This window comes from Cheilinus undulatus, linkage group 18, assembly GCF_018320785.1.
Source record: "Cheilinus undulatus linkage group 18, ASM1832078v1, whole genome shotgun sequence".
Taxonomy (NCBI): domain Eukaryota; kingdom Metazoa; phylum Chordata; class Actinopteri; order Labriformes; family Labridae; genus Cheilinus; species Cheilinus undulatus.
Window position 1 is genome coordinate 10,962,511 of NC_054882.1, and position 25,993 is coordinate 10,988,503.

The 25,993-nt window shown below is 37.9% G+C and overlaps 2 protein-coding genes across 4 annotated transcripts; one reads left to right on the forward strand and one right to left on the reverse strand.

The window, feature by feature from the left end:
* The first annotated feature begins 829 nt into the window (after positions 1 to 829).
* dusp23b (dual specificity phosphatase 23b) lies at positions 830 to 3,968 on the forward strand. Of its 3 annotated transcripts, none has more exons than XM_041813361.1 (3): positions 830 to 1,006; positions 1,573 to 1,852; positions 2,542 to 3,968. In XM_041813361.1, exons 2-3 carry the CDS (start codon positions 1,583 to 1,585, stop codon positions 2,725 to 2,727), a joined length of 456 nt encoding a protein of 151 aa, XP_041669295.1. In that variant the 5' UTR covers positions 830 to 1,006; positions 1,573 to 1,582; the 3' UTR covers positions 2,728 to 3,968. The 3 variants fall into 3 exon arrangements, with proteins under 3 accessions (XP_041669295.1, XP_041669293.1, XP_041669294.1); XM_041813359.1 differs by having other exon boundaries at positions 831 to 994; XM_041813360.1 differs by lacking the exon at positions 830 to 1,006 and adding an exon at positions 1,142 to 1,325.
* Positions 2,801 to 24,375, reverse strand: LOC121526675 (afadin-like). The gene is given in 22 exon segments (XM_041813357.1): positions 2,801 to 3,911; positions 4,033 to 4,132; positions 5,914 to 6,798; positions 8,886 to 9,026; positions 9,184 to 9,272; positions 9,392 to 9,509; positions 9,607 to 9,751; positions 12,532 to 12,605; positions 12,693 to 12,758; positions 12,880 to 12,966; positions 13,059 to 13,150; positions 13,270 to 13,468; positions 16,902 to 17,045; positions 17,328 to 17,599; positions 17,704 to 17,798; positions 19,943 to 20,088; positions 20,292 to 20,491; positions 20,598 to 20,707; positions 20,812 to 20,939; positions 21,033 to 21,139; positions 22,286 to 22,478; positions 24,280 to 24,375. Coding segments are annotated over 22 exon segments (3,543 nt in total). The 3' UTR covers positions 2,801 to 3,855.
* Between the last annotated feature and the right edge of the window lie 1,618 nt (positions 24,376 to 25,993).

Genomic DNA, 25,993 nt, shown 5'->3' on the forward strand with positions numbered 1-25,993 from the left:
CTACTTTTTGATACCTAAAGAGCGTGCACTGTGAAATATGATCAATCCTAAATGTGCAGTAACATCAAAGGGATATGCCAGAGATTAAAGAATTTGCCAACATTGTAAATTAGGAGAAACAGAAGATGAAGTCCACTGTCTCCTCATCTGCCCACTGTAAGCTGACAGAGAGAGCTTCTTGAGCCAAGATTAAGCAGCAGAATCACGAGTAACTAATGAGACTGTGTTCAGCGGAAGAACCACAATTTACACATTTAGCCACATGTTTGGTTTCTATGCCACCTTACCCGATAAACAGGCTGTTGGTGTGACAGACTTTGTCATTAGATATAATTTGTCATCAGTTATATTTGATCTTGATTGTCAACTACCTTTAAAATATTATAGCCATTTTTTTAGACATGTTTGTAACAACACAAAATTAAATGTTTGATTAACACAAATGTACCAATCTAAATTGTGTAAGACTACAACGACTGATAATTCTGACAACTAAGTTGTTTAATTCGTTAGGGAAATACCTATTTTTAAATCTGTAAATAAGTTGTTTAGTAACAGCCAATGTCCACTCCTTTTTTTGAAATATAAACCAAATCTTGGTGTTTGTCATTCATGTATTGGACTTTGTCGACTCATATTGTAACACTATTGTGATTGTCATTTACATAAACAGTTTCACTCTCTTACATGCATATTCGAAATAACATAATTTCAGTCCATCAGTTCAGAAATTAGGAAGTCGTGCACTCACGGAAGTCGGACGGGTATACATAACTGCACACCTCAGTTTACGTCTGAGTGTCGAATGCTAAACGTACTTCATTATTCTCACCCATGTTGTCACCCAACTAGCTAGCATTGCAGCAGCTAGCACAACAGCCACTTCTGCTTTCACTGTAGCTCATAAGTTTGCAAATGAACGTAATTTATCCATCTATAATCTATATAAACTCATTATTATTATTGCCATAACCGTTTCGTAGCTCCTAGCAAGGTAAGCGAACGGGTGAGCAACATGACATGTACTATTAGTTAATGAGTGAGCACTGGCATGGCTGTGTGAACTTTGTGTAGTATTTTTTAGAGGCTTGTGAGGCCTACAGGGTGTATTGGCATAACAGGCTGGTATCCTGTAGAACTATGTACTTCTTTTAATCCCATTCTCATATACTGGACTAACTAGCCCTGCCTGTTTGCTAAGGGCTGGTTTTTACAGACAGCCTGAAACTGTCAAACATTGCTGCTCACTCCTCCGGAGTATTTATTTTTGCATTCTCTCACGGTCTTTCTATCAGTTTACCTGGACTATTCATTTTATCTGGGGGGTAATGTTTTCTATAATACTTTCTTGCAAGGCTATTGTTTTTAGGCTTGTGTTTTAGCCAGAGATGTGAGATGTTTCTGAGTTAATTTCCATAAGATTAAAGTCAGTATTTTTCTTGAATAATACATCTGAAATAACTTTGCTATCTAGCTAGAAAGTAAAAGGCTGAATGTAGAGTTGAAATATCATTTTGGCACTGACCAGATAACTTGATTTTATTTGACTCTGTCTTTTTCTTCTCATTTTAGTTTGACCAGAATGGCCTCCATGGCTCCAGGCAATTTCTCCTGGGTCGAACGGGGCAAGCTGGCTGGACTGGCGCTGCCCAGGATGCCCTCTGATTACCGCTACCTGGTGGACAATGGCATCAAACACCTTGTCTGCCTGTGTGAGAGAAAACCACCTTACCATGACACGTGCCCAGATTTACAGCTGCACCATATCAAGATAGCAGACTTTACCCCTCCTTCACCCAGTCAGATTGATAGATTTCTCTCCATTGTGGAAGAGGCCAACGCCAAAGGGGAGGTGAGAGCTCAGATATTTGAAAAGCCCATGTGTGATGGATGGTTAGGCTTTAAAAGGTAGCTCTAGGACTCTGGGGTTGAGTATTGGAATGCTTAGAGTGAAACTGAACACATTGGCATCAGGTTTACTTGACTCTGATGAAACTCTTGGAACAGTTGTTAGAAAAATGTCTTACACAACTCTCCAGCCCCTCCACAGTGCAGGGATCAAAAAGAAAATGATGGAAACAATTAAAAGCCTCCATCAGAGTCAAGGCATCATGCAGTTTTTTACATTTTTAGGCTGCAACAGAAAAAAAGTTTTTACCAAGCTTTGACTGAAGTGTGAGGCAAATTTGAGGTTCCTGGATTTTGAACTCATTGAAGTTTTTAATTTGCTCTTTAATGATCTTACAAACATGTGTTATTGCCTATGCATTTACTTATTTTACATTACATATTTTTTCTTAATTGAAATTACTTTGGAGTAATTTTTATGTCAAAAAAGCAAAATTGTGTTAAAACTTCCAAGAGAGTGAATACTTTTTAAAGGCTCTTTTTTTATTCTACTTTTTTATAAATCAGCTGACAGTATCGTGTCCACCTTCAACAACAAAATAAAACCTCTGTCTTATAACACCGTCTGATTCAGGATGTTAGGCTGTGTTCTGGATGACTCAGCTAAACAAACATTGTTTTGTTCCTCTGCAGGGTGTGGGAGTTCACTGCATGCATGGTCATGGCAGAACAGGGACAATGCTGGCTTGCTACCTGGTAAAGACTAGGAAGATTTCGGGGATCGACGCCATCAACGAGATCCGTAGAATGCGGAGAGGCTCAATCGAGACTAATGAACAGGAGAAAGCTGTGGTGCAGTTTTATCAGCGCACAAAGTAGCTTTAGGAGCACATGTAGCGGTGCAACTTTTTATACCAGACAAGTTTAAAATGAAAAGACATGACTCAGCTACTTTGCTTCATCGATATTTTATTACCTAAGGTCGGAGTTAAAGTTCAACGAGCTGATAAATATAAAACTTGAATGTCCTAGCATCACTAGACCTGAAAACAGCAGTAACCCTCAGTGTATGCTGGAGACAATTCATGAAGACAAACAATAGTACTAAAACGCCATATATAAGCTGCCTTTTTACATGGTACTGTATGTTATTAACTTTTCTAGCACATCATCATTATTCATATTCTTCCCCTGAGGTTTCCTGTTTTAAAGGCTTTTTAAAAGAACTCACAACAAAAATAAAACCCATAACAATAACTCTAAAAGTATAACAATCAGTTATGAATAAATCCATCACATGTTATCAGGCATCATATTAAAAAGTATAATTTTACTTAAGAAATTTGGCTAAACAGTCTTAAGTGCTGTTGGGTCTCCAAAATTTGCACTAATGCCCATCAGGATACCATGGACAGACTACGAAAAGTATGAATAAACCTGTGTTCAGAGGCTGACAGCTGTTGCTACACAGTGTTGGATTCTTCTGTATTCAAAATGTATTCTTCACCAGAGTAGACCGTTATATCTTTATGGTTATCATTATATCTAATATTCTTGGTTTGTGCAGCCTTTTAACCTCTTTTTATGCACTGGATGCCAAGGAAAAGAGTCGCTGACGTTCTTTGAACGAGAGTTTTTCTGGAGCTGATGCCCTCCTGATTTCCTCCTCTTGATTCCTGTAAACAAACAAAAATATTATCACAAATACTTGAATAGTGAATATTTAATGGGGATTGAGTTTCTGGGACACAAATGGTTGCTGTGCTGTCTAGAAATGCAGTAATACTGTAGTCTGTAGATTTCTTTTACTCAGGGATCTTTTGAAAGCTTTTTAAAAGCTTTATGGAAGAATTTAATTACAAAAACATCTCACTGTTTTAGAATTACAACGGAGTACATGAAAAAACTTATGCATGAACGTTACGGTGTGGTTAAATAAAAAAAAAAAAAGAAATAGCTGCATTATGTGGATTTAATTTTCAATGTTTGGCTTCAGCAGTTTTAAACTCACTCTTCTGGTGCCATGTTGTTAAACTCTTGACTCTGTCCACTTGGTCTTTGATCTGCCAAAAACATGCAAATGTTAAATCGTGCAATAAATAAATAAATATATGATGAGCTCAGACATTTTTCAATAAAGAAAACTGAAATCCAAATACCATGTTTAGATTGATTTATTATTACCTGTTTTTGCCTTGTCTTTCTGTTGAGACGGATGAGTTTCTGCCTTCTTTTCCAACTCTTTAGGTCTAGCGATGACATTACCAGCAGAGTTTCTCCCGTTCTAGAGATGTAATCAAAAACACTTCTTTACAGGTCATTGTTGGTTGTTATAAAACTGTCTAATTAAATGTTTCTACAGCTAATACAGATATTTATGAAAATCTACAACAACTTCACTAAAAATTGCAAGGAATAAGTACAGGCTATGAAGAGAGTGTGTGTGTGTGTGTGTGTGTGTGTGTGTGTGTGGGGGGGGGGGGGGGGGGTATCAGGAATGGGCAAGTTTGGTTACCAGGAGAGCCACATTATTTTTTTTTTTTAATGCCAAAAGGCCAAAATTGTTTGTATATTCTGAATTAAATCTCTATTACCAATAACTCACTAACTTTCTATACCAACATTTATATTTTTAAACTCCAGTGCAAATAATTAGAAACAGTAAATGTAATGAGCTAAACAATGAATTTAATCAAATCTTAGCAACTTTTCAATGCAGTGGATGTAATAGTTATAGGTTATCTTAATATATTTTACTTGTAAATCTATTTTTTAGGCACATTTGAGGTGATTTTTTTCAACAACCAATTACAACCAATTCTATCTACTGATTTACTGCAAAGAGCTACACATATACCAGTAACTAAGGAATGCAAGAGAATTTAATGGCATTTTACAATGATTTAGGGGCCACACTGAGTGATAAGGTGGGGTGCATGAGGTCCCCAGACCACCAGTTGCCCAATCCTGGTGTATATGTATGTATAACTTTATACCATCCTAACTTACTTTTTACCATCCCTCATCTCCCTTTAAAAGTTATTTTTTTATTATTATTATTATTCTATAAACTTTTAATATATATTTTTATTGGCAATATGTAAATATTATGAGAATTCTGTAAGTAAAAGCAATAACTGGTCATTGAAAAAGTGAATTAATTATTTATGCTAATAGTTAGGATGATCTACTTCTAAAACTTACACTCACAGGCTAATTCAATAGGTACACCTGTTCAACTGCTCAATGATGCAAATATGTTAACCTATCATATGGAAGCTACCAGTGCACCTAGGCCAGGCAGGCCAGTCTGAGTATATAAGACCACACCAGGTGCCACTACTGTAAGCCAAGAACAGAAAACAGGCTTAAATTCACTCAGTGTCAACAAACTGGACATCAGAAGACTGGAAAACATTGCCAAGTCTGAAGAGTCTCGAAGTCTGCTACAATATTTGTATGGCAGTGTCAGTATAAACACCACAAAATCCAGCCATATCACCAACAACAGTCCCTTATGTCCCCATTCTGTTGCTTGTTTTGAACTACAGCACAGCGTCCTCTTGACAACATCTACATGCCTAAATGCATTGGTTGTGGCCATATGATTGGCTGAATAAATATTTGAGTTGACAAAAAATTGAACAGATGTACCTAATGAAGTGGTTGGTGAGTTTACTGATATATTTTCTGGGTTTTAATCCAGTGTTTAAATATGGAGTATATTAAGGTTTTGAAGCTTTTATCTGCTTATTACACCTTATTTAGAGTCTAAAAATTAATCCCATGATGTAGAAACATGTTTATAGTCTAAGGAGGGTCATACTGTCCTAATTTAAAGTGTAAAGGACACCACTGTGATAAATCTTGAAGGAAAAAAATCCTGTTCTTTAGTCAGCTGTATTGCATTAACTGCAATGCAATGACAAACATTTTTTGTTCTTAAAATCAACCTTATCTACTTTTATCAGTGATTTACTACAATTCCCAGATTGCAGTCTTCTAAATCAGAATTTTAGATACGTTTTCTCAAGTACATTAGTCTTTTCTTTGACTCAGGCTCACCTGTGTCCTCCTCTCTAGCTGCTGTATCATTACCATCATGTCCAAATCCTCATCTTCCTCCTCCTCATCCTCTGCTCTCTGCTGAATCTCCTGGAGCCTCTTCTGAAACTGACACTCCAGGCTGAGTTTCCTGAGCCGGTCGTTCTCCTCTGCTGAGCGCTTTACTTTAGCCTGGAGCTCCTGCACCTCCTTCTCCAGGAGTTCCACGGCCTGAAGCCTCTGCTGCTTCTCCAGCTTCTCCTGAGCCTCCCTCCTCCATGGGTCAGACAGCTCCAGGGGGTCTTTTTGTTTGGTGGGCCCCTGCTTCTGCTGAGTGGGAGGTTCTTGGAAGGAGACATGTTTTGTTGGTGTGATGCTTACTTGTGGTTTCGCTGCAGGATCTCTGAATGTGGTGGATCTTTGCTGCTGAGGCTGAAGAGAGGGCTGAGGTAGCTTCTTGATAGCAGGAATGGGACATGCATAAATATCATTAGCTGGATTTTGAGGGCTCTTTCCATTCACTTTGAGAGTTTGACTCATCTTCAGTGCTAGCAAAGACGAGCTCTGGAAGGTGGTGAGAGGAGGGTTTGAGTGTGTATTCACTGCTCTGGTCACAGGGATGTCTATGCGTATCGGCTGGATTGAAGGCGTAGGCATTGGATGTTGTGAAAAGGGGGTTCTCCAAACACCGGCGCTGCTTGTGCGGCTGTTCTGCTGTTGTTTGGTGGAAGAAAAACTGTCTGAGAGGATGTCGTGAGAGGAAACACTGGAGCGGATTGGAAAAGATGAGTAGTGGCTCATGGTCTGCTTTGCACGCTGCTCTTTCTGCTCCCACAAGCTCTGCCTTTTGTCCAGCAGGGGGCCTCCACTGTCCATGCACAAGTTCTCCTGGGACAGAGCCTGACGCTAGAGGAGAAATATTTTTAAAGCTTTTAACGGCCTGTTTTAAACATCTTAACAATTTAACAAATTCTAAATCAGCATATTTAAGAAAAAACAGGATGGAGATACAAAAAATAGTCTGTCAAATTAAGTTCTGTATACATCATCTTTATAAAACATAACCATTAACAGAAACAGGCATCAAAGTTGAAGTGTTATAGTGAGGTAATTAAGGCACTGGTTTCCAACCTGGGGTCAAGCCCCTCTAATGGAAACGTTAAGTGCTCAAAATTATGATGAAAAGTCTAATTTAAAAATTGAAATACAGAAATGCTATTTAATTTTCCAAAAATGGATGAAATATTTTGACTCATAAATAAAAATTAAAATTCAGTTTTTCAATTGTCATTTTCAGCTTCAAACATGCAAGTTTATCATAATTATATCATAATTCAATTAAAAAAAGGAAAAAGGCATTTTCATTTCTAATTCTCAAAAAAGCTGCCACTAAATAGCTCTCATAACTCAAATAGTAATGCATTATTAGAAATGTGTTTTGATTTTCACAATGTGTGAGCATTTCAAAAATGAAAATTAAAAGACATTTAAATTCTCTAATTTTCCAATTAATTTCCATATTCAATGTGTTAAATGTTTGACATTACTGAAATGAAGTAGAAAAAGACTTTAGATTTTCTAATTTTCTGAAAATGTTCTGTTATTGCCAAGTGGTCACATGATAAATCTGAGGGATCATTATACATTTAAAGGAAACAGAAAGAAGTAAAAACCCAAATCTGCTCTCAGATTTTTGAAATTGCTTGGATCAGCTGTATTTATCATTGGGAATCCATATATCCATAGTGCTCAATTTTGTTAATTTGAATATTGAGCACTATGGATATATGCTCAATATTCAATATTGTTCATTAGAATATGGTCTACCTCTTCATATTTATAAAGCTTATTTCTTATATACTCTGCACTTTGCATGTATCTTATATCAGCCAATAATGCTCATTTGAACATATTCCTTATAATTACTTATGTTTCATACTTAATCTTATTCATTCAGTTCAATATCTTTGTCTTGGTATTGCTCTTCTACACTTCCAACTACTATACCTTGTTTAAGAGCCACTGTAACTGTAAAGTAGCTTGTGACAACTTCTAAACAATGATGTGGTATGTGGTAGATATATATTTCTGTTAAAAATGTAGTGCATAAAGAGTGTAACATAAAGGTCAAGTTATGTTTAATTTGCCTTTTTTTACAGTAATAGGATTTTATTTGTTCTTATCATATTTTTGTACATCTTGTTTTTATTCTCTTACATTTATCTTTGTGTTGGGAAATTAGTTGAGTTTAAATTTTAGTTACATTTTCCAGACTTAGTTTAAAATTCAGCATATTTTAGTTATAAGATTTTTTTCTAAATGAAGCTTAGCATTAGTTCATGCAGGACATGGTAGCCATGTGCCCAGCTCATGATCCCAATTTCGTCTCCCAGCTCACACAGCCAATCACAGCTCTTTTTCTTAACTTGTATTTAAGTATGACATACTTCTCACTAATCCCTGCTTGCATTAACGTTGATGCACCCCGCTAGTGCTGCTGCTGGTAAAGCTTAACCTCCTCCACCCCAGCCTCCACATTTATAGCATACAGCTTGTTGCACCCTCATATTCAGATTCTTGCTACTATGGATTAATTGCTTTTGAACTCTTTTTATTGTATTCAGTACGTATTGTCAATATTGTCTGGCCCTGTGCTCCCTGAAAAGTCAAAGCATGTTGCTTGACTAACCCAGGGAGCATCTTTAGAGCAGAGCCTTCTCTGCCAAGTAAAACTGTAAATCCATTTTGTAATGAAATGGTTAAATGTATAACAAGAGAGTTCCTGATTGAATTGAGCCTAATTCTACTGACTAATTTTAGGCACTTTTACCCTGTATATGATCTCTTTCAGCAACTTAAGTACACTGAATCAATGGTCTTGGTTTAATTCTACAACTATGAACAATATGTGGGTTCCAATGATGATTTAACAGCAAGAAGGTGTATAAGGTAATAGAGGAATTTCTATACTCACTGTAGCATATGAGACTTACCATGAAGGTCTTTTTATTGGCACTCTGTCCATCAAGAGGCCTGAAAGAAACTTTCATTGTTTGCTGCTGTCGTCCTGATTCAGACATATTTGTGTCCTGGGACTTAGGGGTTGGCAGTGTCAAGTACTCCCTGTGATAGGTCTGAAAACAGGCACAGAAAGAAAGCAATACAAATCACAAAGAAGCATTAACATTACTAAAACATTCTGCATCTATCATCAGTTTGGGAATTTCGCTAATGTTCTTCTTTGAAGTGACTGAACATTTTTAAAATTTGCAAGACATCTTAAAAACTTACTTCAGTACACAAGTTGACACTGGAAACAGAGGCAAGGTTCTCTCTCACAACAGGGTCAAAAGTTTCATCGCCGTCTCCTGGGGCAAAATCTTTCAAAACAAAGAGTAAGTAAATACTCTGGAGTTGCTCTAATGACTTGTCCTGAAGCATGTAAAATAAGTAATTTACAGAATTTACTTTCCATAATTAAAAGATGAAGACTGCTCACCAGTCATGTTGGGATTGGATCGGTAAAGTTGTCTGTTCCTCTGCATCATCTGCTCTTTTTTCCTTCTGCAGCCTCCATGCAACATTTCTGAGGGTCCAGGATCCACAACACTGTAAAGCTCGGGTGTTTTACCGTTTGGAACAGCATAAATTTCATCACCTTTAGAGGGGAAAAAGGTCTGAATTAGGTCCAGAAGAGCAGATGAAAAAGAAAACATTTGTTCAAGCTTTTATGTATTTACATGAAGTCTGCTCTGAGACTGGCTCATTCAGCAGAGCCCCCAGGCCGTGGTAGCTCGCTCCAAACTTTGCAACTTCTAAGGTCACAACAGGGCCGGTCTGCATCATGATGGCTGCTGCCCTAAATCGATAAAAGATTACAAATGTTGTTTAGCAATTTTTTGGCCTATCAAACTGTCAGTGAGGCAAACTTGTATATTTTTTAAATGCCCAGAGGTCTATAAAACCTTTGACTCAAATCTTTTATTGGGTTTTCTAAAGTATATCAAAGAACTCCACTCTCCCACACCAAACATCTCAGAACTCAACGACAGAGCAATAGCCCGTTTGGCCAACACAATCGTCACGGACACCAAGCACCCTTTCCATGACTTCTTCCGGCTCCTGCCCTCTGGCCGCAGGTACCGGACACTGAAATGGAGAAGAGCCCGCTTCAATCAGAGCTTTGTACCATCAGCCATCTCCATCCTCAACAAACTAGCTCACCGACCTGCCATCACTGTTTCTTGTAACTGTTTCTGTTAATTGTCAATTGTCTATTGTGTGATATGTTTATGGTGTGGAATGTCAACAACTGTCATGATGTCTGTGGAGACAAATTTCCCTCTGGGACAATAAAAGAAATCAATCAATCAATCAATCAATCAATCAATCATCTATCTATCTATCTATCTATCTATCTATCTATCTATCTATCTATCTATCTAACTAACTCTTTCATGTTGAATTATTTGTAAGAATGAAGATGCTGCTACAAAAACATATCAGTGGTTTAAATGGGTTTGGTGACATTATCTGGGGAGGGAGGGCTTTGCACTGGACAAGAAGTATTGCATATAAAGAAAATACTGTTGCAAATAGAAACTGATTTGTATGAGTTTGCCAGATTTTTATTTCAGGATTTCATAAGTGCTTACATCAGAGTGTTAATGCTATTAAAATGACAAAGCTAACACAATAACTACAGATGATTCTTGTTAAGGTGAATCAACAACATTTCTCACGAATTAGCTACTGGATCCCTGGGAAATGCTGTTGACTAATTGACTATTAGCGGAAAAATAAGCATGCACATGCTCAACACTGTCAAAATTTCCTTGCAATTCAAAGTTACAAATTTATTTATTTGATTGAATATTTAAGATAGATCAATATATTTTCAAAAGAGATGACAGTATTGTTTATATTGATCAAATTCATGATGATGCTGATTTAAAAAAAGAAAAAAACATGCAAGGCATGATGCAAAAAATAAATAAATGAAAAAAATTGTAAAAAATTGTTTACAGCGAGAACTGCTAATAACTGCAATATGCTTATCGACCTCAACCTCATCTATTAGAAATGTTTGGTGTAATGGGGAATTATATAATTTTATAAACTTTTTTCGTTTCGAAGCATGTGTGTTAATATTAATCAAATTATATTGATACTTATTGGACCACAGAAACAAAAACACAAGCCCTAGACATCCATCCAACCATCCATCCATCCATCCATCCATCTTCTACTCCGCTTATCCCATTGGGGGTCGCGGGTCCTAAACAACCAATATTGGGCAACTGTTTTCAGTTTCAAAAAATAGCAGGCAAACTCCTTTTCCATATCTAAATTGTGCAAAACATTTGGGGCTTCCACTATGACTTTTGGCTGCACCAATCCAAACCAGGCCGTGCTGATTTACTTTTCCATCACCAGTTTGGCCACTCCGAGCAGCGCCCAGAATAGTTCTGCTCTGGAGCAGGGCCCGAGTGAGCCAGCCTTGCCTCCAAGCATGTCGCCATGACGTCAAAGCGGTTCACAGGGTGCATTTTGCCAGGAGAATTCCCCCCCTCTGCTTCTGACACCCTCCCCGATGATACATTTTCATCCAGGAAGGATATGTTTTTTCCTTGCCTCTGCTTGTACTGACTGCATCCCTCTCTTTGACGGAGGTGTCAACATTCACTGTGTGACTGAAATGTTTAAGACACACAATCAAAACTCAAGATTTATGTCCAATAGTCATGCTCAGCCTGAGTTCTCACACTGATGAGAGAAATCAGCACGGACGAGGCACAGCACTAGGATTACAACTTTGCCTGGGCCTCCTAGCCTAAAATTAAAAGTCTAACTCTTTCCCCTTCTAACAGACAAATAAGTTCTAGACGTTTTCTCAATAAAATGCTGAACTTTTAGCCTATGACAGATATTCTTTTCTAACTAATGTGTCATGCTGATATATTAACTGGTGCTAGTAAAGCAAACAGTTCTTATTGCTCGATCCAAAAAAATAGAATTGTGTTCAGCTGTTGTCTTAAAGACACATTCATCAATCATTGGAAGACTTCTTTAACTTCTATGTAGAAAACTCTTTTTGATGATAAGTATGAATTGTTGTTGGTTGTTGTTATTGATCGCGGAGAGAGAGAGGGAGAGAGAGAGAGTCAACGGGTAGAGAGTGGTGGTATCAGTCTGAGCTTAAAAACAGTGTGATTTTTACTTTAAGGCAATGTAACGGAAATCAGATCATACAGGAACATTCAGCTCTAACTCCTGTCTTTCCTTCTTTGTTTTGTCAGTTTTTGTCATGTCAACTGGCAAGGTCAAAGGTCCTCACCAGTTCCACCCACTTTTCCAAATGTTGCAATCATATTTTTGCAATTTAAATAGTATAAAGGAGTTTGCCTTAAATGTTTGATAATTAAAAACAATAAATCACCTAATGCTGGATGTCCACGACTTCTATTTGATTACCATGGTATAAAATACTTGTCAGTGTTTGATTTTTACTAATAGCATGAATTATCCTAAATGAAATAAACTGCACAGCTCAGTGGAACAACAAATAAAAAGATTAGGGAAGCACACATAACCCCTTTTTCCTGGCAGGTGTATAATATGTGTCTCAGTCATAGCTACCTCTCTTGGCTGATGCCAACCAGACTCTGACCATCCACGCTCAGCAGCTGATCCCCAGCTGTTAACCTGCCATTCTGCAAATAGCAGAGGTGTAATGTATTATCTGACTGAAATTATCGTCACATCTCAAGTGCAGCTGAATGAAAAATGTCAAATCTCACCATTTCAGCCGGTCCTCCTTTGACAATTGATTTGATATAAATGCCAAGGTTACCCTGCCCTGCTCCCTGTGACAAATAATAGCAGGAGAATTTGTGAAGTTGGATATTTAGTAGGAAGTTTAGGTGTTTAAATACTTTGTAAGTGCAAAAGAGTAAGGACAAAAATGTTCATAATCACAGGAGTCACCTTGGCAGCGACAATGCTGATGCCCATCCCACTGTTCAGAGGTTTGTTGAGTGTAATTATCACAACCTCTGGCTCTCTGTGTGCTGCCTATTAAATAAAGTATAATTAATTATATCAATGCTTTGTAACACTGCTTTATTTTATACGCATTACATTAGTTGAGTCCGTGTTTTGCTTACTAAATATGTGCCTTCTGCAGAGGAAGTTGGCTCATTGAAGTACACGGTCCAGTCACCTTTAGAGTTTGGCTGGGATATCAAAGAGCAGAGGCCTGAAAGAGAAGGAAGTCATACAATACAAATATCAAACCCATTATGAGAGTTATTTTAGATGCAATTTATAACTGGTGCCTTATACTCACAATTTGGTAATACATCAAAAATCCTATACCTTTCCGACAGATTGGCTCCAAAAACTCCCTAAACCCTGTGGGGATTCCTCTCACAGTGTCACAGGAGTATCCACCCTCCGGCAGCAGGAAGGGCAGGTGGAGGTCGAGGCTCTCCTCCAGCTGGATGTCCCGTCCTTCGCTCCGAATCAGGTTATCTGCCGAGGCCTCCGCAGCCGTCACTACAACATCGATCAAATCCTGCAGCGAGGATGACATGTGGATCAGACGACGGATATATTTCAGGAAAAGGTCGTTCTAGTGTATGGATTGGCATTTGTCATTCTATGACAAGGCTTCAGGGAAGGGACATCCAATATATCTGCTGTGATCTTGAGCAAAAATACTGAGGACCTTCCCTGATGATCCTGACCTCCATGTGGAGGTGGTGGTAAAGTATAACATGAAAGTAATGTTAAATTTACTCATACTGTCCAAGTGATAGTGGTCATAGTAAAGCAACCAAAAACTCTACCTGAATGATGTCAAACTTTATGTTCAGCTAAACTTCAGAATCTATGGCACATTTCACTGGTTTAATTTAACTTAGCTAAAACTCTTGCATTCCAAGATTTAGCATAAATCCATATAATGTCCCACAAATAAAGGCAAAATGCATGGTCTTTTAGAAATGATCTAACACAACATACACTGCACTTTAAAGCCTAGCACCAGACCCAAAAAATGCAAATGAGGTGAAGGCTGCTGTCAAAGCAACCTGGGCTTCCATAACACTTCAGCAGTGCCACAGGCTGATCGCCTCCGTGCCACACTGCAGTGATGCAGTATTCATGCAAAAAGAGCGCCAAACAAGTACTGAATACATATAAATGAACGTCCTTTTTAGAAAGCCAACATTTCTGTGTTTAAAGTTGCTTTTCATTGGTCTCATGTAATATTCTAATTTTCTGAGGTACTGATTTTTCATTAACTGTAAGCCACAATCATCAAAATAAAGATTTTTCACTGTGTGTAATGAATCTACACAATATATGAGTTTAACTTTTTAATTGAACTACCGAAATAAAATAACTTTTTCACAATATTCTAATTTATTGAGATGCACTTAAAGAAGTAGTCTTTAAGTGCAGCACTCTTTAAGTAGAAGTAACTGGTAGTAAATTGATTTAGAAGTAGTTAAAGGCCCTACCTTTAGGCTTGTGGATTACAGTAACAGCAGTTGTAGCAACAGTAGGCTAACAGCGAATGAAGTAGACGTTTCAGCAAAAGCAAAAAGCTGCAAGTGTACCTTATCAAATTTGGATGGATACAGGACGTTTAGGCAGTCTTGTGGTACCTAAGCAGTTTCCTCCGTAAAGGCGGGCTATTAAAAATGACGCAGGTGAACTGCACAAATTAATTTTTGATGCAGGTGTCAGCTACAGTGTTTGACTTCAGGTTAGCTTTGCTTCGCCTGCTTATCATAATTCAGGTCCCAAGAGATTCCTGTTTTCCTTTCGACATTACACCACTGAGGTAAGTTCTGATGCCAACAATTACTATTACTACAGCAGTTTATAGGTAATTTGACGTTCACCTGGTGTTTTTGTGGCTATGCTAACGTTAAAAGGGTACCGAACCAACGGCTGCTAGCTTACAGCGTCGCGCTCCAGCGTGCTCGGTAACTTCATACATGAAAGACAGTTTACTGACCGACTGTTTGGTTTTTCTTTTTCAATAACACGAGAGAAAATGAGCAAAAATCTATTACTGCTAGTGACCCAGCTATATTTAGTTCTTTTTTGTTAGACACAAAAGATGAAAACAGCAGTATGAGCGGCAGGAATGTGCGCACCTCATGGTACTGCAAGGTATGAAAATTGACTTTCATGCTGTGTACAGTTTGCCTAGCAAAGCCATTATATTGTATTTTTGCATTATATGTTATAAAGTTTAAAACTAAGTATTAACTACCTGAGACCTGGGTTGTGAGACTTGATCATAAAGCCTAAAAATTCCATTAAAATTGTTCCCAAAACTCTGTGAAAACCTTACGAATGCCAACTTAAGCCCCCCCAAATTGCAAAGCACAATTCCATCAATTTTGTATATCAAATATCCCCCAAATCTATCAGCACATTCCCAAAATTCAATTAAAATGATGGAAAATTGCTTCAAACATCCAAAAATTCAATACCCTAAATTTTACATAAAATTCTTAAAAATTTAAACAGACACCCCATCCAAAAAAAAAAAATCCAACCCAAATCCCCCAAATTAAAAAAAAAAGAAAATCTATATTTTTCTTCAAAAATACCTTTGACTTCAAAGCAAATTCCCTCAAACATTCATTTCACTTTCCCTGTAATTTCCATGGAATTCTTGAAAACTTAAAAAGAAACCTCTCAAAAAATTCCCAGTCAAATCCTTTAAAAAAACACCCAAATATATTGTCTACATTTCCAGAAAACTACCTTGAAATTTCAAAGAAAATACCCCCAAACAGTCAAGTTAAATTCCCTGTAATTTCCATGAAATTCCTGGGAACTGCAAATGATAACGCCAACCCCTGACCTTCCCCAAAGTCCCATGAAAATGCCAACAAATTTTAAAGCCAGTTTTCTCCCGCCAAACTTTCAGTGAAACTCTAAAATATACAAAGATATCCTCCAAATTTCCTTGAAAATACTTGGAAAATACCAGCAAATTCCTCCAGGTATTCCAAACAAATTCCTTAAAATTTCTATAATAATTCCTGAAAATTTCACAGCAAATCCTCCCAGCATTTCAAGGAAATTACTTAAACTTCAGTGAACATTTTGGATAACAATTCAACAATTTTGATGGTGTAAACTATCACTATGTAGTAGGAATGCCAAAATGTAACGTTCTCATATGTATATGCAGGGTCTGAAGAGGTTAAAGCCTACCATTCATAACTTAATATTTGCTCAGTTGTAACAAATTGCTTGCTGCAAAGAATATACCTTTATTTGAGACAGTTTTCTTGTGAAATCGTATACACAAATAGTGTGTATTTCAGCTGATGTATATTTAAGATCATGTATAGGTAAACATTTGTACAGCTGTACTTTAATTCTGTCAGTTTCAATTTATGAAGTGGGACTTGTTTGCTGCATAGTCACAATAATTTAGTTTTAACATATTATAATCTGTCTCCACCAGAGGGCAGTATTATAAATGGTATTTATCATAGGCCATAAACCACATCATATAATGTCGGCCTAATGTAGAGGTTGACTTGGCTGTTGTTACTGGGTTGTAGTTAGCCTTTTTTCCTCTTCACATATCTCATACTCAGCACAATATTAAACAAGTATATCATTCAAAAGCAATGGTTTTATGTGACAGTTCATTATACTATTCTTCATATATAATTCATTATCTATTCATGATTGTTAATTATTCATGTTATAAAATCCATACAGCTGAGCCGCTGTTCTGTGGTTGAGGCTGCCGTTACATTTATCCACACTCGGTTTAAACCATTGAATTTCTCTGCTTTATACCCCTCACATCACTCTTTATATATGTGTAAGACTTTGGTCTGAGCCCTGATTATAAGAAGTGTTTATATTTTGAAGTCTTTTGCAAGGGTTTGTCCCGAAATGTAATAGCAGTTGTAGAGAACTAAAGAATCACTAGATTGGAGGTGCAGACAAAAAGTACTTACAGGGAGAATGTGAGGTTCATTAGTTGCACAGAGGTATCCAGCCAGTAGAGTCTTCAGCTGCAGTGAGTTCAGCTTAAAGCAGGCACTCTGGACGTCCTTCGCATCTTGTATTGTGTACTTATTCATGGTCAGGAGCATGGTTGCCTAGGAACAGGCACAAAATGCTATTTTTTAACTTCTTGTACAAATTGGTATATGTGCAGTGTCAGGTAAAAGCCAAGATGAAAATTGCAGAGACTTAACATATTTAGAAAAGGGTTGTCTCACAGTGATGGACCATGTGATTCAGGTTTTACTGTGTTCTGATGTTGAGACTTGTTTTATAATGCTGGTGGACAGTAATGACAACATGCCTCATTAAACTTTCTTCTCTTCTAAGCATTGTTTCTCCAATATTCCAACATTTAACAGGGTGGTGGGACTGACCTGGATTATGTGTCCAAGGTGGCAATCAGCAGCCAGCTCCAGTCCCTGCCTCTCCGCCCAGGCTTCGATAGCTGTGAGCCTTTGACGAAGAGTAGCTCCCCAGTAGTGAGAGCGCAGGCCGGGTATGTTGGTCCCTGGGCTCATCAGCTGGTTGAAGAGCCAGGCGCTGATGAAGTGGAAGAGCTGGGAAAAGAGCTGGATGGTGAGTGCCGGGTTGACCCGACAGCGGCGTAAAAGAGACATGGTGTTCATCAAGGTGTTCAGCACCATCTCTGCGAAGGCAAGTTGAAAGTTCATTAAATTATTTTAACAAAAAAGTTCTGTAATTTTAAAGTTTTTCCATGAGGCATAAAGTATGTTACGTATAAACATTTACCTATACCAGCAGGAAGTCTGCCATATTGTTCTGGATCAATCAAAAAAGTTGGTAAATGCTTCCTCAACTCATTCTGCAAACAATGTAGCAGGAAACTGGGGAAGTAGAGACACAGCATGTAACCAGAAATTTACAATATGTGCTTAGAGAGCACAGCAAACAAACAAATGTTAAACACAGTACCTGTGTTTGCAACATGTTGCTACTAAAGCCAAATAAATCCAGTAAGCATTAATTTTACCACTAAAAAGGCACCAAGTAGACTGAGGGTAATAATGACCTGTGTGTCATTGTGGGCTTTTGTATAAACACATCTAGTGTTTCCCTCAAAGTGAAGTTGTACTTGGGTGATCCTGCTCAACCTCATTCTGTACATTTCAGTTTTTGTATATCTGCTCTTTTGATAGTATTCATTAGCAGTTTGTAATACGAAGATGCTCAAATAGCAACACTTGCCTCTTGAAATGTTTCACTTGATATAGTCCATAAGAATAGCAGGTGATCTGTGTGTATGAAGGCTTAATGTTGATGAGGTTCTGTAATGAAGCCATCATCCTAAGATGCAGGACGGCAATACAGGATAATATCTGCATCAAGAAGCTGCAGAAACATGGTGAACTAAGCGAACAGCAAACATATGGCATCTCTGTGCATTTATTTGAAAGACAAGTGGATGTCAAGTAAAAAGAAAAGACAAAATAATTGTGAGATACAAGTTTGTGGCTATAAATATACAGATGAGGATGAAATTATTATCCCCTCTGGGGAAATTTTTAATCTGCTGTTAATTAATGTTAATTTAACAGAGCTTTTACAAACCTCCTAGTTTTATTTTGGATGCATACATTATTTTACTTTGCACGCAGAGACAAAATTATTTCACAAAAACTACCAGGTTCTAAATTATATGTCCCCCTGATGCTTATAGTTGTGTCTCCTTTTGCTTGATAACAGCCTACAGTCGTTCGGTGTAGATTTCAACAAGACTCAGACACATTCTTCTTTGGTGAATCTCTCAAGCGCCTCAGGATTTGATTGTCTTCTGGCATGGACTTTGGTCTTCAGTTCACCCCACAGATTTTCAATGGGATTAATGTCAGGGCTTTGTGCAGGCCAGTCTTCAGCGTACACTTTGGTCTTCTGACGGTTGTTCTTCACCAGGAACCATATGTGTTTCAGGTTGTTGTTGTGTCGTAAGACAAAGTGACGACCCAGACTCAGTTTTGCAGCTGACTGCTTAAGGTTTTCTTTCAAAATCTTTATTCATGATTCCTTCCACCTTGAGAAGATGCCCAGTTCCAGATGCACTGAAGCACTCCTACAGCATAATAGTCCCACTGCTGTGACTCACTTTGGGGAGGGTGTCCTTTGCATTTTGTGCCTCTCCCTTCTTTCTCCAAAAAGAAGCAGAATCGCTATCGCCAAAGGGCTCTAGTTTGGTCTCATCTGACCAAAGGACATGCTTCAAGTATGCATAATCTTTCTCTAGGTTGTCCTCAGCATATTTCAGTCTGGCTCAATGTTGTCTCCTGCAGAAGTGGAGTTTTTCTTGGTCTGCTACCTTTCTGTCCATTCCTGTGCAGGGCTCTAGCGATTCTCTTTGAGACTGCAGTTCCCAACTTGGCTTAGTCCTTCACTAGTGTCTTGGCAGTTGTCTTTAGACACATCTTGCACTAGTTTTCTTTCCAGAGTCTTAGAAATCTTTCACTTCCATAAAAATATGAGGATGTTAGAAAAAGCTGTGTTAAAAAATCCCTGCTCTGTTTAATAAGCTTGGGAAATACTTTAAAACAACAGAAATTTCATAGAAAGGCTAATAATTTCATCCTCATCTGTACCTAAGTGGTCCACTCAAGTATTGTCTATTTGTTGGAAATACATTATATACACAATGAAAGATAATACTTATTAAATGCTTATTATTATGCTTATTAAAATACCTCATTGATGCTGTGCTTTCTTTTAATACTGTACATGGGTGTTGGAATTTGGCAGCTAAAAGCTGTTTTCACAGTGGCAAAGAAGCACTTTTAAATGTCCTTGTTTAGTTGGTTAATTATATCATTTAGAGTCTTTAAAGGTAAAATTTCTTAAAATAGGTGGAAAGAGCTGTGCATTTGTTTTGTACAGGGACTCATAGATGACAGTGAAAGGCTATGAGCTTGAAGTGTGTAGTGTGTGCTACAGTCTCAGTTTGGATAAAAATAAAACCCTGAATTCTCTGTGTTCACATCTGTACCTGTATGCTTTGTGCACCAGGTGGGACAGATCCAGCTGACTTTGCTTTGTGAGTGAGCTGAGGTCTTTGTCATGCTTGAGGAAGTTCAGTAGCTCAGAGCTGTTGGCCATCCAGAAGGCAAGAGCGCCAGCGATGGTCTGCTGCCTCTGTGAAGTAAATTTAGCAACAAAGCCATGTAAACACACAAAACTCCTGTAAGACATCGCTTTGATTTCTTAGCTTTTGAACATTTGGTTCGAGTCTGTTTTGGTCTCATTTTGTTGGAGGTGATGTAACAGTTAAACCTTGGCTTGTTTATAGAATGTGTGCAAGTGTAAAAATATATATATATATATTTTTTTTTACTTGCCTGGATGACCTTCCCTGTCATGACCACCATTTTGTTTGTGATGGAGGTTACGCTTTGTGATGTGGTAGTAGAGCTTCTCCTGTGATGCCTCTGCAGAGCGAAACGTCCCGCAGCATAGAGGACGTATGCAGGTGAGAGCTTGAAATGGACTGTGGAGCTGTTGGTGTAATTTATGACTGCAGACAGGAAGGCCTCCTCAGCTGTAATGCAAACGGGCCAGCAGGGGGCAGGGGGGCATTGTGAGAATGAGGAAAATGAGCATAAGACTATAAACTAGAAGAAAGGCCTCTTTTGTTTTGTACTCACAGCTGTCACAGAATTTGATTCCAATAGGTAGTCCAGGCTGCTTCTGTATTTTCTTTGTCTCATAGTCGGACATACAAATGCTGTTGTTGTTTAGCAGTGTCTCAGTTGACCTGGATAATTCATTAAAAGGTGATGTTATGAAGATAATTAGGTAGGTCCTGAAGCCAGGCAGTTTAAAAAGATAATTTCCATAGTGAACAAAGAAGACTCGTACCCATTCTCATTCCCTGAATCCTTGCCAGCTGCTTTATTTTTCTTGCTCTCCTTCTTTTTGTCTTTCCTTGACAATGTCCTTTTGAAGTTTTGGATCACACCTCCCTTTTCTTTCTCGTGACAGTTCTCCTTTATTTTAAAAACACATAAAAGGGCAGAGATATGAGATTATATGTGAGCACTGACAGAGTGAAACAGCAGACGGATAAATGTGTGTGGTACCTCAGAGCTTTCCTTGTCTTTCTTGAGTACAAAACGTCCCTCTCTGTTGTCTCTGGTCCAGTGAAGCTGAACAACCAAAGGCTTCTCATGCAGATCCAGTTTACGCTCTTATTACATCAACAAAGAAAAGTAGTCGGATAAATTACTACACCTCATACTGTAGCTTTAAACACTGACCCACTGGACCATAGTGTAGTCACATAAACCTTTATATATATAAATTAGGGCTGTCAAAATTGACACGTTAATGTGGATTAATCCATCATCATGATTAACCTAATTAAAATTTTTAACGCAATTAACCCATCTACAGAGCAGAATGACTCAAAATCCCTGAAACGTCTCTGGCGACGCATTTCGGGCAGTTTGTCCAAGTACGGTTACCGTCGAGCATGCCGCTGCACATGCACAAATGGGCCGTTGATCTGGTAGTGACCAACCAACTCGATATGGAAGATGCTAATAAGCATGTCGGCCCTCTTGATGGGAAATTTGAGTACAAAAAACAGTCGACTGACAGAAAGTATTATGCACATTCTGCAGGAAGGAGTTTTCTTTCACCGAAGCACTTCCAGCTTAAAATGCTGCATTAAAGGGAATTTGTAATTGAATAGCCCTGGCTTATATGTTCCTTTCTTTCTTGAGTCTGTTTGCTTATGCAAAATGAAACGCAATTAATATAGATTAAAAATGAATGATATTTAATCATGATTATTCGAAATTAATCCACAGCAACCCTGTGATTAATCTGATTAAAAATTTTAATCGTTTGACAGCACTAATAAAAATACATATATATGTGTGTGTGTATATATATATATATATTTATATATATATGTATATATACGTTTATACATATACATATATATATATATTTAATGACCAATGCGCTAATTAACAATAAAGGAGGAAAGGGGCAAATCTGTAAAGGAAAAATGATGTAAGCTTTTTGCTTCTAGTTACAGAATTACAAACTTCAAAAACCATAATAGTGTTGTTGGTTTGGCAAGAGTTTTCTGTAATTATCCAGACAAAATCCAATGGAAAAATTCCCTAATCTTCATTCGTTAGGGAACCAGGCAATACTATTTCAAGGGCTTGGCTACAAAAGCACACCACTCATGAAGCCATCTATTCTGTTTTCTGCTGTAAGACTAAAAATATGCACAGTGTTGACATGTGCTGTCTAACCACATGAATTATGATAGGCAGAATCCACAAGCTTTCTTCATTTACCTGAGTCAAGTAATTACCTTTACTGGTGTGAATCTCATAGAGGGAATAACTCGTTGTCAGCATTTTCATATCAGGCCTGAATTTCTCGGATAGAATTTCAATGACCTCTTGAGTTGATGCATTGCTGCATATACGCAGGCACTTCGTGGCCACATTTCCTCCAACATGATCCTCAAAGTAAAAGCGCATCACACCATTAAACTCCAAGTTCTGTAAAAAACAAGAAAAAGAAATTATACTTTTTTACAGCAAAATCGTATTTGATATCCATTTTTGATGAAGAGGGAGCTCTTACCTCTTATAAAATGCTTCTTTCATGGAAAAAGAGCATAAAGTATATATTTTACATATTGCACACTGGATAGATTTTTGTTTTTTAATCTAGTTTTCCTTCTTGGATCTAAGTCCTCAAGCTAAGATTCTATACGCTTAAACAACAAACACCAAATTCTCATGTAATGAAAACTGTCTGCAGCTAAAGTTTGTTTTATATGCCTTACGATGTAAGCTATCATAGCACCAGAATTTTAAACTTTGATACAATTCTAGTAAATCTTTTTTTTTAACTAAAAGATGCAAGCATAATCCAGCACGCTATCCAAACTGTGCTCTCAAAAGTTATCTCTCTCTGACCTGCTTGCAACTTGGGTTGAAAATTCGACAAATCATTTAGAGGATTTTTTAATAGCTTTAATTCTTTTCAATACTATTGATCATTTGAAAGTCAAAAAGTTAGGGAAGCAAGGTGTTAGATTTACTAATATCCCATATGCCAATATTTACATATTTTAGCTGATACCAATATCAATACAATTTAGTATAGTTCAGAGAGAAACTCCAGTCCCTGAAAGACACTTTTAAACAGTTTGCCATGATTTTAGTTAATATATGCCAATCTAACATTGACAACCTCAGAGCAGACAAAGCCTCACGGCCCCCCTGAGATGTGCCCCCCCCCCCCAGTTCCTAAGACTCATAAGCCAATATAGGCTGGTACTTACAGCCAATATATTTGTTGTAAATACTGGCAGAATTTTCCTTTCCCAGTAGTAATGCATCCCAAAATTGTTTTTATTTTATTTCAAGCACTTTGTCAGAATTGTCTTGGAGAACCACCATGCAAACCTGCTGTTTAACTAATAAATAAATAAATTTTATTACCAGGTCAGTTCTGGCACAAGACAGACTTGGTGTCCTTTAGATTGAAAATAGAAAGTTGTGTATGTGTCAGTGTGAGCGACTGGGGGTCAGCTCTATTGCCTCATAGCAAGACGGTTCCTGAATCCTGGTTGAACAGGACCTTTCTGTGTGGAGTTGCATGTTCTCCCCATGCATGTGTGAGTTCTCTCTGGGTACTCCGGCTTCCCCCAACACTCCAGAAACATGCTCATCAATTGGGGACACTAAATTGCCCGTATATGTGAGTGGGAGCATGCCTAGATGTCTGGATGACTGGTCGAGGGTGTACCCTGCCCCTGTGACAGCTGAGAAAGGCTCTAGCCCCCTTTGACCCCAAATGGGATAAGCAACGTAGATAATGGATGGATGTATCTGTATACTGGTGTTTGCTAAAATTAGTTTGAAATGTTGCCAAAATCCAATCTATGAAAAATGCTTAGTAGTTGCCACAGATTTCAGGTCTTGCGATAATACTCCTACATTCTGACATGCTGTTAGCACTAACACACTGCTTCTGCTGATTTGATGATTGCTTTAACTACTGAGTAGTGTCATGATAAACAAATGAGAGCTAAAAACTGAGGTAATAGGAGGGATATCCTGACTTTGGTCTCTAGAGAGCTCAGCCACCAAATACAAGAGATACTACATTTCCCACAACTCAGTTTTTAGACTTGTTAACAAAACTTAATTAAGTCCCCTCATTTCCTCAAGATAAACATTTCTTCAATTATGAAAATGCACTTTAAAACTCTACATCCTAGATATGCGTTCTTAACTGTGATAAATAGAATGTAGTTTCAGTCTCATCTGCTGTCTGCAGGCGACTCACCTCATCCGGTTCACTTATTTCAAAAAGGTCCAGTCTGTTGTTGTTCCACTGTCTGATGACTTGGGCTAGTTTCTCCCATTTTCCCTCCTCCGGCATTTTGCACTTGTTAACGTCAAAGTTTTTACCTGACAAGCCTCTCTTAATGTTTTTCCAGAAAGACACAGAGAGGACTATCCTGTGACAGAAAAGTTCTCATCTCTCTGGGGTATTGTATCCACTGGGACCCCACCCCTTCTTTAGTCTGCCCCCCATTAGTTATATACTCGTTGTACTGTGCGGTGAGTACCTAAAACATAATTGAGTACTTAATCCCCACATCCACATCCCCCTTAGAAGCCCCCACACCCCTCTGCCCCTATTTGACGGGTCACTGGATCTTTGTTATTTGAGGGAAACAGTTTCCTAATCATCATATATCCATAACAGGCAAATCATCCACCACTAAATAAGATGTGTCGTGATTGTTTCTAATCATTTCTAACAGCTAAAGTGCATTTTTGGATTTTCCATGAAGCACTGATTATATTAGAGCTATAGAGGTCATCATGCTATGCTGACAGAGTGCAGGAGTCTCAGACGTTTCTGCAATCACCATGAGAGATTTCCATCCTCTTTATAGTAGCGACACTGATATTTACGCTTGAGGGAATCCTATTTCTCATGCAGGAATCTCAATACAATTTATGGTTTCATGTCTTCCCATTCAGTCAGCACTATGTATGTAGGGCAGCTTTTGTTGGCTGCTCTGAAGCTCTCTCGGTAAAACTACAATGGAACAAAAGCCTCAGCAAAAACAACTCTTAATTAGATGTACACTACAGCATTAAAACTGAATAATCAGAGGCATTGTTGTCTGGATGTTAGGGATCCAGAGAAGTTGCATTCTAGTCAGAGAAACTTTACTTAAAGACAGTTATTGCTCTTTGCATTTAAGTTAAAAGAAACTCAGAGCACCCAAATCTGTCAAAGTTACTTAAGAGCATTTACATTTAGACCTTTTGAAACCAAATCTTTACCTGGGTAATTTTTTCATTGGCTGATGTCTTCATGATTTCTAGAGGTCAGCTAAATCCTCTCAATCTCCTTATTTATGGAAGAAGGATTTTCCCATCAAGATTATTTTGTCCAAGATATCACTTCAAGTCCTTCAAGACTTGACTTCTCCAGTACCATGTTTAATGGTATGAATGCATTAACCTAAATGATGATCATAAAATGCATAAAGAATGCATTAAAATAATGAACTTGGCATAGCATATTTCCCCCAAGCTATAAAAATACTGAAAGTCAAAACACTGAACAGTAAAGATGATTGGCTAAAGTGGCTAATGCCATATAGGAATGGCATTTAAGTTGAAAGAACGTGAACGCTGAAACTGACATGAAGCAATCAACCTAGTCATATCTACAGGATACAGTTAGACATGTAACCCAATTAGCAACTAACCCTAACACCCCCCAACAAAGAGTTTGTTTGGTCAAAGCCATGTCCACTGAGTCTTTCATTTTTGACTCATGAACCGTCATTGGCTGACTGCAGAGAATGGCTCAAGAGAGCACAAAATTAATATCAACAATTATTAATCATGCACACCTCAAATAAACCCCTTAAACAGAAGAGTGTCTGACAGGTACTCTTCCTGTTTTCATTGTTTAAAGTATTTTGAGTGCTGGCCAGGTTAATATGGTAACTGAAATGGGAGTGGAAAATCTG

Bases quoted from the DNA above. Each gene is read 5' to 3' on its own strand.
- dusp23b (XM_041813361.1), top strand. From the start codon at position 1,583: ATGGCCTCCATGGCTCCAGGCAATTTCTCCTGGGTCGAACGGGGCAAG. The intron at 1,853-2,541 runs GTGAGAGCTCAG...GTTCCTCTGCAG, and splicing joins AGGCCAACGCCAAAGGGGAG to GGTGTGGGAGTTCACTGCAT.